Source organism: Arachis hypogaea, chromosome 5, assembly GCF_003086295.3.
Source record: "Arachis hypogaea cultivar Tifrunner chromosome 5, arahy.Tifrunner.gnm2.J5K5, whole genome shotgun sequence".
NCBI lineage: Eukaryota > Viridiplantae > Streptophyta > Magnoliopsida > Fabales > Fabaceae > Arachis > Arachis hypogaea.
The window spans coordinates 77,760,133-77,775,209 of record NC_092040.1 but is presented as its reverse complement, the minus strand read 5'-3'; the positions used below and the strand labels follow the sequence as shown (position 1 = coordinate 77,775,209).

Below are 15,077 nucleotides of genomic sequence, written 5' to 3'. Positions count from 1 at the left end.
TCACATACCAGCCTCTGAATTTACCGAGACACATCCGGAATGCTATGGGACACGTACAAATCGCGGGCAACCTTTTTTTCCCCGCCTTGTTCTCAGATCTTGTCTCAGCAGCCAGAGTATCCTACAGAGCTGGGACACCAAAGCCATACTTCCACGGGATGATTAGTACGTCCCTAACGGGAGATATCTCAGGCCACCACTTGCCACTACCAGCCAGTCCACAGAAGATGCTGCAGTTCCTCCACCATCTACGAGTCAGCTGCTGCATCAAATACTGAAGAGGTTGGACCAACAAAACCAGAAAGCAAAGCTCCGAGAGCGTCGCAACCACCGTCGATTCAAATACCTCAAGGAGCTACTCACAGGCAACCAAAGACCTGAAGAGGACCCAGGCACTCCGGACTCCACTTCCTTTACCAGCACAGGGAGCCATGACAGTCTCGACTGTGGAGATACTGCCACCAGTCCATCATTATTCCTGACAGATGGCACCGAGGATGGTGCAAAACCTTAAGTGTGGGGAGGTCGGTCAGTACCTGACTTCTGGAGGAATTCTTTTCCCCTAACACCAATTTCTTGTTCTTTAGTATAGGATAGATTGCATATTAGTAGGTTATTTGCATGCATGTTCTACATGATTAAAAAGACAATAAGTTTCTTTTAAGACCATATATTTTTTGAAAATTTCACTAATTTAAATCAAAATATTTATGTTAAATTTGTTTGAAGTTGAATTGGAATAGGATTTTTGAGCTAAAAGAACACACAACCCATGAGACTTTGAACCTAAATACATGGTTACACTATTTAACCATAAACATTTTTATTTCTTGTGTGTTTACTTCTCTATGATTGTAATCTGAATTTTGTTTTATCCTATATGTCCAATATTAATGGGTTATATGCATGAATATGATTGAGGCCATTGTTTGTTTAGCTTACAGATCCCAAATAAGCCTACCTTTTAATTACCTTTGTTAACCACTTTGAGCCATTTTAATCCCATTCGTTCTATATTTTACCACATTACTAGCCTTAAGCAGAAAAACAATGAAAAATTCCAATTGAATCTTTGGTTAGCTTAAGATAGAATTTGTGTGTTAGCTAAGTATGGGAAAATTGTGGGAATAAAGAGTAATAGGAAAAAGTGTCATGATAAAATAAAGGGAATTTGGGTACCTATTCATGTGAAACCATAAAAGAAAAATTACAAGCCTATGTGCATAAAAAAAAATTAATTCTCCTTTACTTTAGTGAATAAGGGGACAAAATCACCCCAATGATAAGTCAAAGTTAATAATCAATGCACATGTGATAAAAATTACAATAAAGGTTGATACATGAATATGGAATGTGAAAAGGAGATTTTGGGTAGCTAAGAAGAATATTAAATTTATATAGAATATATGTATGTTAGGTGAGAGCTTAGGTTAATTAAAGATTGAATGTATAAGCTGACTTAGCCGTATGTGTATCCTCACCCTTACCTTAGCCCCATTACAACCATGAAAAGACCTCATGATGTTTGCATTGGCATTTTAAAATTGTTGATTAATTAGGTGAAAAACAAAATTTTTGAACGCATGATTAGAGAAGGATAAAGTGATTACCCCATATACTAGAGTTGATTAGAGTGCACACGCACCAACAGTAAGGGTTCAATGCTCAGTCCTGTATTTCCTGCTTTCACAAGCTATCTTCTTACAAATTTATCTGCTTTTACTATGTGATTTGAATTAGTGAAATCTGCCCCATGTTTTGTCTTAGGTAACTTATCTATTTTTTATCATGTAGACAAAACTCATATAGTTGCATTCATATGTATATAGGTTTCATTGCATAACATGAGTCTTGCATGTTCGTATTCATTCATATTTGTCTCCTTCAACTTAGCATGAGGACATGCTAATGTTTAAGTGTGGGGAGGTTGATGAACCACTATTTTGTGATTCATATTGTGTTTAATTGTGTTGTTTTATCAAGTCTTCACCCACTTATTCATATGATCTGTATGTATTTACAATTCCTTCTTGAAAATATTCTATGATTAAAAACTTGCTTCCTTAGACCTCTTTGTTGTATATTTTAATCTTCTTTCATACCATTCGATGCCGTGATATGTGTGTTAAGTGTTTCAGGCTTCATAGGACAGGAATGGCGTAAGGAAAGAGGATGAAGCATGCAAAAATGGAAGGAACTCAAGGAGTTGAGGAGATAACCAACGAGAAGTCACGCGGTCGCATGGCTGACGCGACCGCACGAGATGGAAGAAATCAAAGTGACGCGCCCGCGTGCCTGACGCGGCCGCGCGGATTGGAAGCTGCACGACGACGTGAATGCGTGGACGACGCGCACGCATGGTACGAGAAATACTGAGTGACGTGATCGCATGGACAACGCGGCCGCGTGATGTGCGCGATCTGCAGAATTACAAAAGTCGCTGGCAGAGTTTCTGGGCCAGATTTCAACCCAGTTTTCGGCCCAAAAACACAGATTAGAACCAGGGAACATGCAGAGACAACAACAATAATTCATTCTGCAGAATTTTTAGTTTTTAGATCTGAATTTACTTCTCCCCTAGGTTTTTCTCTTTTCTACATTCATAAATTAGGATTTGAAGACTTTTGGCTTTAGCTTTTGAGAAGAGTCTACCTCCAGTACTAGTCATTATAGCTTGTTATTTATTTTTCATTTTACTCTTCCATATTCCTGATTTTTCCAGAAGTTGACACTGGATTACTTTTAGAATTTGTTAATACAAGAACTATTTTTATTTTTAATTGATTCCTTTGATTATTATTTATCATGTTCTCCAATATTTCTTTTTCTTATTTCGTGGATTTTTACAAACATGATGAGTGAGTAGTTCCATAACTTGATTGGGAGATGATTGAAAGGAAACCTTGAGTTGGATTACTCAAGAGAAGAATTGTAATTGGGTTTATTGTTGGATCACCTTCCAGTCATTGACATTAGTCCTTCTCAAGGAGAGGATTAGGACTTGTGACTAGAAATAGCTTTCCAACTTGCTTGACTTTTCTTTACCTAGTAAGGGATAACTTAGCAGAGCAACCTTCAATTATCAATTAATCTTGAGAGTACTTCAACAAGAATAGGGCTTCCAACTAATCTACTCTCAGTCAAGGCTTTTATTTAAATTATCTAAATTCTCTGATTTAATTTCCTGTTTATCAACTCAACCATTTTTGAAAACACCTGATTAATAAAATAGCACATCTTTCTGCAACTCGTTGGGAGACGACCTGGGATTCATACTCCCAGTATTTTGATTTCAATATTGTGACAACCCTTCTAAATTGATAAGCGGATTTTTGGCTAGTTAAGGACTGTACTTGCAATGTATCTCTTATAATAATTTTTAACTCGCCAATTTCTGCCACGTCAGCTTTCTATCCTAGTCATGCATTGATTAATTCATCTTATTTAGTCAACTCCAACAAACGGAAGAAGGTATCGTGTCATCTTCACATAGGGAGAATGTCAAACAAGACTAATTAATCATGTCACAAATATAAACAAGAATTTATCTCATTATGTCATCTCCAACATTGGAAGAAGGTATCATATTATCTTCCATGAGAGAAAGTCTAATAAGACTAGCTAATCTCAATCCAAAAGTCCTAATCAACTTACTAATTAAATTAGCAAAAGATTAGCGTCAATGGAAACAATATTAGCTAACAACTCTAGATTACCAACATGAGTTGGGTTTTTTATGACTCAAGATTGCCTAATTACTCTTTCCAAGCCAAGAATGCTCAAAATCTACTCTAAAGCCCAAGTAAGCATTTTGTCAAACACTTGGTGATTACAAATGGAAAGCATGGTAAAAATGCAAGAATAATAAATCTAACAACTATAAATTGCAAGAAAAGTAAATTCACCACTCAAATCAACAATAAAAGAACAACAAACATTAAATTACATTAAAAGTAAACAAGATCCAACATAATTGTTCATAAACTTAAAAGAGATATAAAAGTAAAATTGACAAGAGAACTAAGAATAATAGAGTAATAGAACAAGAAATTATAAGGGAAATAAGATGAGAACATGGAATTAAACCTAAATCTAAGATGGATTAACCTAACCTAATTCTAGAGGGAATAGGGAGCTTCTCTCTCTGGAAACTAACCTACATGGTGCTATACTACCAAACATATGCTCTCTCCTTGCCCAAGCTTGAATTTTGCATGAAATAGCATTGGAAATGAGTTGGGTTGGGCCCAAAGTGCTTCAGAATTCGCAGGCCACAATTTCACTTTAGTGAACCACATGCTCAATTGGCGTGCACGCGTACATTGCGCGTGCACGTCCCTTAGACGCGAAGCAACTATGGCAAATTTTATATCACTTCGAAGCCCCAGATTTTATCTTTACAATGCAACTAGAACCGCCTCATTTGGACCTCTGTAGCTCAAGTTATGGTCGTTTGAGTGCGAAAAGGTCAGGCTTGACAGCTTTACGGTTCCTTCATTTCTTCATGAGTTCTCCCACTTTGCATGCTTTTCTCCTCACTTCTTCCATCCAATACTTGCCTTATGAACCTGAAGTCACTCAACAAACACATCAAGGCATCGAATGGAATTTAAAGTGAATTAAAATCACCAATTTTAGGGCCTAAAAAGCATGTTTTTACACTTAAGCACAAATCAAGGGAGAATTGCAAAACCATGCTATTTCATTGAATAAATGTGGGAAAGAGTGATAAAATTCTCTAAAATAAGCACAAGATAAACCACAAAATTGGGGTTTATCAGCATCATAAAGAGACTCATTATCTCCTTGTTTAAAGCCTTGGATGTTTAGCCTTAGCTGTGTCATCCATTTTTGAGGGAAATATTGATTCAGGAATTTTTCTGACAGCTGTTTCCATGTCCTTATGCTAGCCTTAGGTTGGTTATTTAACCACCTCTTAGCTTGGTCTTTTACAGCAAATGGAAACAGTAATAATCTATAGACATCCTGATCTACTTCCTTATCATGTACTGTGTCAGCAATTTGTAAAAACTGTGCTAGAAACTCTGTAGGTTCTTCCTGTGGAAGACCGGAATACTGGCAACTTTGCTGTACCATGATAAAAAGCTGAGGATTTAACTTAAAACTACTAACTCCGATAGAGGGTATACAGATACTACTCCCATATGAAGTAGTAGTGGGGTTAGCATATGACCCCAGAGTCCTTATGGACTGTTCATTTTCACTTAGGTCCATGATGGAGAAAGGGAGATGACGTGGATTTGTTTTATTTATTTTATTATATTAAAAAAAATTCAAAATAATAGATTAAAACAAAATAAAAACTAAGATAAAAATAAAAATAAAATAAAAAATCAAAAAAAGATTTGAAAATATTCTATATGAAGATTTTTGAAAAAGTGAGAAGAGAGAAAGTGGTTAGGATATTTTTGAAAAAAGATATGATTTTAAAAATCTTAAAAGGATATAATTTGAAAAATTTTGACCAAGTCAACCCAAGAGATTCAAAAATTATGAGCAATTAAAGGAAAAGATATTTTTTGAGTTTTGAATTTTATTATGAAAGAGAAGAATACACAAAAGACACAAGACTTAAAATTTTTAGATCCAATGCTCCTTGTTTTCGAAAATTTTGGAGGGAAAACACCAAGGAACACCAAACTTAAAAATTTTAAGATCAAAACACAAAGAAGACTCAAGAACACTTTGAAGACTCACAAGAACAACAAGAACGTGAAGATAGAACACCAAACTTAAAATTTTTAGAAAACCACAATGAAAATTTTTGAAAACTAAAAGAAAATTAACAAGAAAACACCAAACTTAAAATTTGGCACAAGATTTAATCAAAGAAAAATTATTTTTGAAAAAGTTTTAAAAAGAAGATGCACCATTACCAAGAACACAAGCACAATGCTCTAACCAACTGAGCTAGAAATTTAACATGTTTTAAAAAAGGTATTTTTAATATATATAAAATTTTTTGAAATCAAAATTTGAAAATGCACAAGAAAAACAAGAAAAGACATAAAACAAAAAAAACTAAAGATCAAACAATAAATTAACAAAAACAACTTGAAGATCAAGGAAGAACAAAGAACATGCAATTTGAAAATTGAAAGACAAAGAAAAGCATGCAATTGACACCAAACTTAAAACGTGACACTAAACTCACAGAAAAACTAAAAATTAATAAGGAAAAATAATATTTTTGAAAAATTTTTGAAGAGAAAATAAAAGACTCTGACCCAAAAGACAGAATTTTCCTAATCTAAGCAAGAAGATTTACCATCAGTTGTTCAAACTCAAACAATCCCCGGCAATGGCGCCAAAAACTTGGTGCACGAAATTGCAAATCACACTTTTCACAATTCGTACCACTAACCAGCAAGTGCACTGGATCGTCCAAGTAATACCTTACGTGAGTAAGGGTCGATCCCACAGAGATTGTTGGCTTGAAGGAAGCTATGGTTATCTTCTAACTCTTAGTCAGGATATCAATTATAATTATAAGTTGACTTGCAAATGAACAAGAAAGCATTGATTAAATAATACTTGTTATGCAGTAATGGAGAATATGTTGGAGTTTTGGAGATGCTTTGTCTTCTGAATCTCTGCTTTCCCCCATGTCTTCTTCTTCACACACGCAAGGTTCCTCCTATGGCAAGCTGTGTGTTGGTGGATCACCGTTGTCAATGGCTACCATCCGTCCTCTCAGTAAAAATGGTCCAGGTGCGTTGTCACCGCACGGCTAATCATCTGTCAGTTCTCACTCATGCTGGAATAGGATCCATTGATCCTTTTGCGTCTGTCACTACGCCCAACCCTTGTGAGTTTGAAGCTCGTCACAGTCATTCAATCCCTGAATCCTACTCGGAATACCACAGACAAGGTTTAGACTTTTTGGATTCTCAAGAATGCTGCCAATGGATTCTAGCTTATACCACGAAGATTCTGATTAAGGAATCTAAGAGATACTCATTCAATCGAAGCTAGAACGGAGGTGGTTGTCAGGCACGCATTCATAGATTGAGAATGGTGATGAGTGTCATGGATCATCACATCCATCATATTGAAGTGCGAATGAACATCTTAGATAGAAACAAGCGTGTTTGAATAGAAAACAGAAATAATTGCATTAATTCATCGAGACACAACAGAGCTCCTCACCCCCAACAGTGGAGTTTAGAGACTCATGCCGTCAAAGAGTACAAAGTTCAGATCTAAAAATGTCATGAGGTACAAAATAAATCTCTAAAAGTTGTTTAAAAACTAAACTAGTAACCTAGGTTTACAGAAAATGAGTAAACTAAGATAGATAGTGCAGAAATCCACTTCTGGGGCCCACTTAGTGTGTGCTGGGGCTGAGACTTGATCTTTTCACGTGCCTGGGCTGTTTCTGGAGTTAAACAATAGGTTGTAACCTGTTTTGGGTGTTTAACTCCAACTGGTAACCTGTTTCTTGCGTTTAACGCCAGAATGGAACAAATAACTGGCGTTAAACGCCAGTTTACGTCATTTATCTTCGAGCAAAGTATGGAGTATTATATATTACTGGAAATCCCTAGATGTCTACTTTCCACCCCAATTGAGAGCACACCAATTGGACACCTGTATCTCCAAAAACTCCATTCCGAGTGCAGGGAGTTCAGAATCCAACAACATCAGCAGTCCTTTTTCAGCCTAAATCAGATTTTTGCTCAGCTCCCTCAATTTCAGCCAGAAAATGGCTGAAATCATAGAAAAACACACAAAATCATAGTAAAGTCCAAAAATATGAATTTTGCCTAAAAACTAATAAAAATATACTAAAAACTAACTAAAACATACTAAAAACTACATGAAATTACCCCCAAAAGCGTATAAAATATCCGCTCATCAGCTGTGATGTGTTGTTAACTGTTTTCAGGATTTATAGGGTAGGAATGGCTTAGAGAATGGAGAAGAAGCATACAAAAGAGGAAGAAACACAAGGAATTAAGGATTTCATGGGCGAGCAACGACGCACACGCGTGGAGCGATGCGTAAGCGTGACCGGGAGAAAGTTCAGCGACACATACGCGTGGAGCGACGTGTACGCGTGGAGGGATGCGTATGCATGGATAGAAAATTGTGCAGCGACGCGTGATATTCCGCTACGTGCTGCAGATATCAGAATTTGCTGGGGGCGATTTCTGGGCCCCTTTTTCCCCAATTTCAGGCCCGAAAGTCCATATTAAAGGCAGAGGTGAAGCTGAGACAAACATACACTTTCACTTTAGTTTAGTTTTCAGTTTTTGAATTCTAGAGAGAGAAAATCACCATTTCTCCTAGGATTCTTAGTTTTTCTGAGTTCTACTTTTAGATTGGATTTAGAGAGTTGCTACTACCTTTGATAGAAGTCTTTATCGTTATAGTTTGAATTTCTATTACCTTTACTTTTTCGTTTTCCCATTTAGTTATTGGTACTCATATTTGTATTTTGTCAATTTTGAGTTATTATTGCAATGAACCATTTTCATGTTTAATTCCATTACTTTTCAAATTTCTTTTGATTAGTTATTAGTACCAATTTTAATTTTATTAATTTAGTTTTAATTACCATGTTTCCTATCTACTCCATTTACATGTTTGTGAAAATGGCATTCATGTTAATGGAGTAGAGCTTTCAACTTGGCTTTGGAGTTGATTAATAGGAAACCCTTGAGTTGGAATACTCAAGTGTTAATATGTAATTGGAAATTGCTGTCAATTGGATTTTCACTTACTCTAATTCTTCCTTGGGAGGTGATTAGGACTTGTGAATTAGAGTTGGTATTACCTACTTAACTTTTCTCTATTAGTTAGAGGATAACTAAGTAGAAGCAACAACCTTTTACTATTACACTTGAGGAAGCCAACAAGGATAGAAGTTTCCATTAATCTTCTCCTAGCCAAGGCCTTTTTATTTTAAATACACAACATCTCTTGTTAACTGCTCTTTGCATAATTTTTAGTTATTTATCTTTCAATTTTCAACTCCAAAAATTTCTTTGAAAACCCCTGACCAATAAATTGCACTCTTTTGTTAACTCTTTGGGAAACGACCTGGGAATTCTACTCCTAGTTAATTATTCTAAATTGTGACACCCTTTCTAAATTGACAGTAAAATTTTTTTCGGTTAACAACTGTACTTACAATGCTGATTTTTACTGAAATTTCTTAACCGGCATTTTTCCGCCTGTCAGTGCCTTGATAGTGTAAGATTCAATCAAAATTTAGCACCAAGGGAATAACCAGTTTAATCACGACAAGAGCATACTTATTCATGTCAAGAAGTAGGAAATGATCACATAACTATAACCCATGTTCAAAAAGCAATAACTTGATTAAAATCAAATTGAATTGCTCAAAAAGAATTTCAAAGAACAAGTTATTGTATATGATCATTTATGTTCAAAAACACATGAATAAGCAATTCATTCAATTCACTAATGTAACACTCTATGCACTTAACATATAACCCTAAACAAGTAATTAAAGTTAAAATTTCAGTTCAATTTGGCATGTAACAAGAATATCCACCAAGTGCATAATGAAATTTGATCTCAAACATCATCAAAAGGACATAAAACTGCACAAGCTTTCATGATATTGCCTAAGGAAAATGAAATCCAGAACAAATGTTGGCCAAACATAGGAATTGAACAAAAAATTGTCACTCAGGCAATCTATCAAACATATGGTGTGCATCGATTTCAAACAGATATTTTCAATTCAATAGAGGCATTCATCAACCCAGAAAAATTTCAATCAGCCAACATTCAATCCAAAAAACACAAATTAACTAACCTAAACCTAACAAGATTAGTGAAAACAGAATTAAAAAGCACTGAAAATTAAAGAAAAAAATAGACACAGGGGAGGAGATAAATGAAACCTGCATTGATGAGAAGGAGGAAGAACGGGGGGGTAGGGAGCAGTGGTGGCGCAGCGGCACAGAACTTCGCCACTGCTAGTGGTTTGCTCACTGGAACTGAAGACACCGACAGAGGCTTGACGCGAACAGGTGTGATGCGTACATAGCAGAAGAAATGGAGAAAGGCAAGAAGAAGGAGAAGGGGAAGAGAGAAGGGTGGACGACGGTGGTCGCCAGTGGTAGGCTCGTCGGACGGACGGAGGTGGTTGGGTGGTGTGGTCTGGATTGAGGGTGGCTATGGGTATGCTTCAGAGAAGAAGAAAAGAAGAAAAAGGGGTCAGACGGGGTTTGTGAAGCGCGATAATTCCCATTTCGAATTAACGTTCAAAAAGCGTCTTGTGTGTATGCACAAAGAAGTATGTGGGCGCACACTAGGGAAAAGAAAGGGTATGTGCACGCATAGCCACGGGCGAGCGCTGCGAACAGAAGAGGTATCAAGTTCTGTGCACGAGCACAAAGGGGTGTGCGTCGCACACAAGGAAAATCAAAAGGTTGTTCCCACGCACATTGGGTGCGAGCGCTACAAGCAGAAGGTGTGTCGAAGGTTGTGCGTGCGCACAACGCTATGCGCACGCACAGAGAGGTTTTTTTACAAAATGGGCTTATTTGTGCGCTCGCACACGTGTGTGCGGCCACATACGCAGGAGGGGAAGGACATAGGGTGCACACGCACAAGTGGTGCGAGTGCTACGAGCAGATGGTGTGTCGAGGGTTGTGCATGCACACAATGCTGTGCAAGTCCACAAATGGCGAAAAATAAAGGAAGTGTTCGCGCGCACGGATTGGTGCGTACGCACAGAGCTCTGTTTGTGTAGAAATTTTAATGCCTTTAAGGCACTAAACATGACATCCAAAACAAGTTTTCAAGCTCTAAAACACTATAAGACTCCACTAAAATTACCTAGCCAACACCAAAATTCAACTAAACTAACTAAGCAATGCAACTAATTATTCAAGAAAGAAAAGCAAAAAGAGATTACCATGGTGGGGTGTCTCCCACCTAGCACTTTGGTTTAAAGTCCTCAAGTTGGACTTTTTGAGGAGATTCTTGCTAGGGCGGCTTATATTTCCACTCCTCCTTGAATCTCCACCCAAGTTTGCTCTTGAATAGACCTCCGGGGTCCCAAATGAAATGCATCAAACTTTTGAGAAATTCCAAGCTAGCAACTAGGATCCATAAGTGTTGAATGTTGAACCTAATGCCCGGATCCCATACTATAGTTTCTTGTTCACCTTCTTGTTGATCTTCACTTTTTCACTTAGATGAACGACCTCTTGAATCACTATTGACACACTTGTACCCTCCGGAATCTATCCAATTGACTCTTGCACCATAGTTGAACTCCAAATGTAGAATTGACTTCCTTGATGAACTTTCTATTTCCTTGTCAATTAACATTCTTCTCTCCACCATCTACTACTCCAAGAAGGATTTTAAGTTGATGATTAATCTCCAAGATAGCATATTGATGTGGGCCTAAGAAGCTTGTTGGTAAAATTTTCACCCACTCAATTTGCTCTTATACAATTGCCTTCACTTCTTGGTAGCTAAAATCTTCATCAACCTCCTTTAAATCTTTCTCATCATCCTTTAAATCTTTCTCATCAGCACTCAAGTAAAAAATAGGAGGTTGTGTAAAGTTCACATCAACATCTTCAAATTCAATCAAGGGAGGCTCATGAGGGTCATTGAAGGGATTGACCAAGTTGGACAAAAAATCATGAATGATGGAGTCCACTTGATCAATTTCCATCAACTCTTCATTCATCTCCTCTTGTGCTTCATGTTGTGACTTGGCATCTTCTACTTGATTTTTCAATCTTTCCTTCATTTCACACTCTTCGCTTGATTTCACACATTCATCCACGAGTATTTCTTGGTTGTGGCATGAACGCAATGAAGCTAACCGATCCAAGGTTTTCGCTAAGGTAGACATGACTTGCTCTTACTTCTTCTAGAACTCTGTTTATTCTTGAATAAGCACTTGGAGTGATTCTTGTGTGGATTGAGCCATATATAAAGATGAAATTTGAGGTGATCAAGGTTGACAATCAAACTCATGAGGGTAAGAATTTTGGTTTTGTATATAGTGAGGTGATGGTGTACAGAATTGGTGACTAGAAAGGTAAGTGTTTGGGTTCCATAGGGGTGAATTATGGTAATGATGTGGATGAGTCATAAAGAAAATATAAACAAAACCTACTAACAAAAGCTAACAAACAACCAAAAAGTGCTATTTACAATATTAACATATTCACAACAACCAAAAACATAACACCGATTGCATGTCCCTGACAAAATTAAAAATAATACCGAGAGTAATTAAACTTCGGGTCGTTCTCCCTAGGAATGCAACTGAAATGTCACACTTTCGGTTGTGAGAAAAAGCGGTTTTGAAATCAAAGAACGAAAGATTAAAGGAACTAAGAGATAAAAGAACTAAGAGATTCTCAAAATTGGAATTAATGTAATTAAAAGGAAACAAGGTCAAAACTAGTGAAAATGCTATAAATGCACAAAAGAGCCTTGACTTGGGAATGAGAATTAAGGAATCCTATCATCGTCATAACCATGACTATGGCAACTATGATGAGTCAATCTCGCATCGTCTATCCCTAACATCGAGGAGTAAGTCAAGCAAGCATAATTGTCCTTAATCCATAAGTCCTAGCTAACTCACCATTTAACTTGGTGAAAAGCTAGCGTCAATGGAAACAAGAGTCAACTAACTACCCGAGAATTGCCACTAAATATCAGACATTATGACTCTAGTATCTTAAGAACTCAAATCCCAAGCCAAGGTGTAAAAATCTACTCAAAATCTAAAGTTGGCATTTTCACAAACACCTTGTGGGCATAAAAGTAAAGCATGGAAAATTACAAGGAAAAATAGAAAACTATAACCAACTATTCACAATATCAACAATAAACATGCAATCAAGTATAAAGAAAGCATAAAACATTAAATTTATCAATCAAAACTTCAAGAAACCAAAATTGCATATATAAACAAAGTAACTTGAACCAAAAGAAAATGAGAGTAAATGTGATGTAATTAAAGAGAAATTAAAGAGTACTTACAAAAGAGTTGATCAACCCAAGATAAAAACTTGAAACTATAAAATGCTACAATGAAAACTACATTAACCCTAAGAGAGCATTCTAACTACACTACTCCTACTCCTAAAATTATATTCTAAAACTATCTAAGTCCTAATGATTTGATATGTGGTCATTTCCCCTTCATATAGCACTTTAATTTAGCATCAGCACATCCAAAACTGGACCAAGAGGCCCCCAAAATCGCGAGCCACACGCCTCATTAATGAAGTCATGCGCTGGTTCCTGTGCGTATGCACACATACGCACATATGTGTGCGTACACACATATGCTGATCTATCTTCTTGTACGCACGCACGGAGTATTGTGCGTACGCACACTTACTGATTCTGCTCTTGTGCGTACGCACAGGATGTTGTGAGTATGCACATATGGCTTTGTGCTTCTCCTTTGTTTTCTTCATGTGTTTTCCTTTTTTTGCATGCTTCCTTCCACTTTTGCTTATCCATTATTGTCTCTAGGACATGAAATCACTCAACAAACACATCACGGCATTGAATGGAATAAAAGTGGAATTAAATTTCTCAATATAGGCACAAAAATGCATGTTTTCACATTTAGGCTCAATTCAGGGACAAAACACAAAAGTATGCTATTTTAGTGAATAAGTGTAGGTTTATGTGATGAAATCCATCTAATCCAAGCCAAAAATTATCATCAAATATGGACTCATCAATGTCGCCTCCATGAATTCCTGCTAAACGAAATTCCTCTAATTCAGATAGTAGTGAATCAATCTCCACATTCAAATTAGATCTGTTTTCTTACTGCCATCTGACAATCTTATGCCAACAACGCTTTATTTTTTGAGCTATCATATACATAGATGAACCATCAATCTGTTCGTGTCAGACCTCTCTAAAAATCTGCCTTATTTCATGGTTGGAACACCATCTTTCTTGGAATTTAAATCGCCGTTTAGATCTCTCAGTTCTTGGATTAGAGTCTAAGAGAAAAGGGGAATGATCCGACCTGATTCTGACAGTCTAAGAACTGATGTATTAGGATAGAGTTGTTGCCAATCAACTCCTTCCAGAAATCGATCTAGTCTCTCCTGTATCAACTCATCACCATACTGCCTATTCGACCAAGTGAATGGTCTTCCAACCATACCAATATCAATCAGGGAATTATCATCAATAAAATTATTAAAAGTTTCAATAGGAGAAGGAGATTTAACACCCTCACCTGCTTTCTCCAATTGATTTGAAATGGAATTAAAATCACTCATTAACACAACCTTACCATGGAACTGTTGGGTGACAGAAGTTAATTCAGCAAACTGAGCCATTCTGTGTTGATCATTTGAACTGAGATAAACACCTAGAACACCATAGGGATCATTAGAATCAGTTGTTAAAACTGATGCCGCCATGAAGAATCTACCATGCTGTAAAATCTGGACAGTGCAATCATCCCTCCATGCCATTGCCAAACCCCCATATAATCCATCCAGATCCACAATAAACAATTCTTTGAAACCACAAGATCTTAGTTTTGCTTCAACTTGTCGAGACAGATTTTTTGTTTCACAGATACAACCAACCTTGGGAGAGTAGGATTTACAAATCCCTTTAAGATTGTGGATTGTCAGGGGTCTCCCCAAACCCCGACAATTCCACAATAGCAGTTTCATATTCCATTGGGTGCCACTTGAAGGCTGGCACCCTCCACCGTCATAGCATCAGAGACAATATCATTGAGAGAAATTTTCTTAGAAAATATCTTCAGTAACATGACTTCCACTCCTCCATTTGAAACCTACCACGGACTTTCTGGCAAGTTGTTTCAGGTTTGGTTTTTTATTCTCCTTTCTAAACTTGGACATGACACTATTATTGTGTTAGACATTATTTAAGGGATAGGATATATCCAATAAAGAATTAGAAGAAGAATTAGTATCAGTAGCCGTACCAGTGTTATCTGATTCACCCTCTTTTTCAGCTCTAGAACACGAATTGGCAACAATTTTTTCATTATTCTATTTTTTCTGATCATCTTGTACACTCAATTTTGA

At 36.8% G+C, this 15,077-nt stretch overlaps 1 protein-coding gene across 1 annotated transcript; it reads right to left on the bottom strand.

The window, feature by feature from the left end:
- Window positions 1-14,006: 14,006 nt before the first annotated feature.
- Window positions 14,007-14,696, bottom strand: LOC140173217 (uncharacterized). Its single transcript, XM_072195989.1, has one exon. The coding sequence runs from the start codon at window positions 14,694-14,696 to the stop codon at window positions 14,007-14,009; it is 690 nt and encodes a 229-aa protein (XP_072052090.1).
- Window positions 14,697-15,077: the final 381 nt, after the last annotated feature.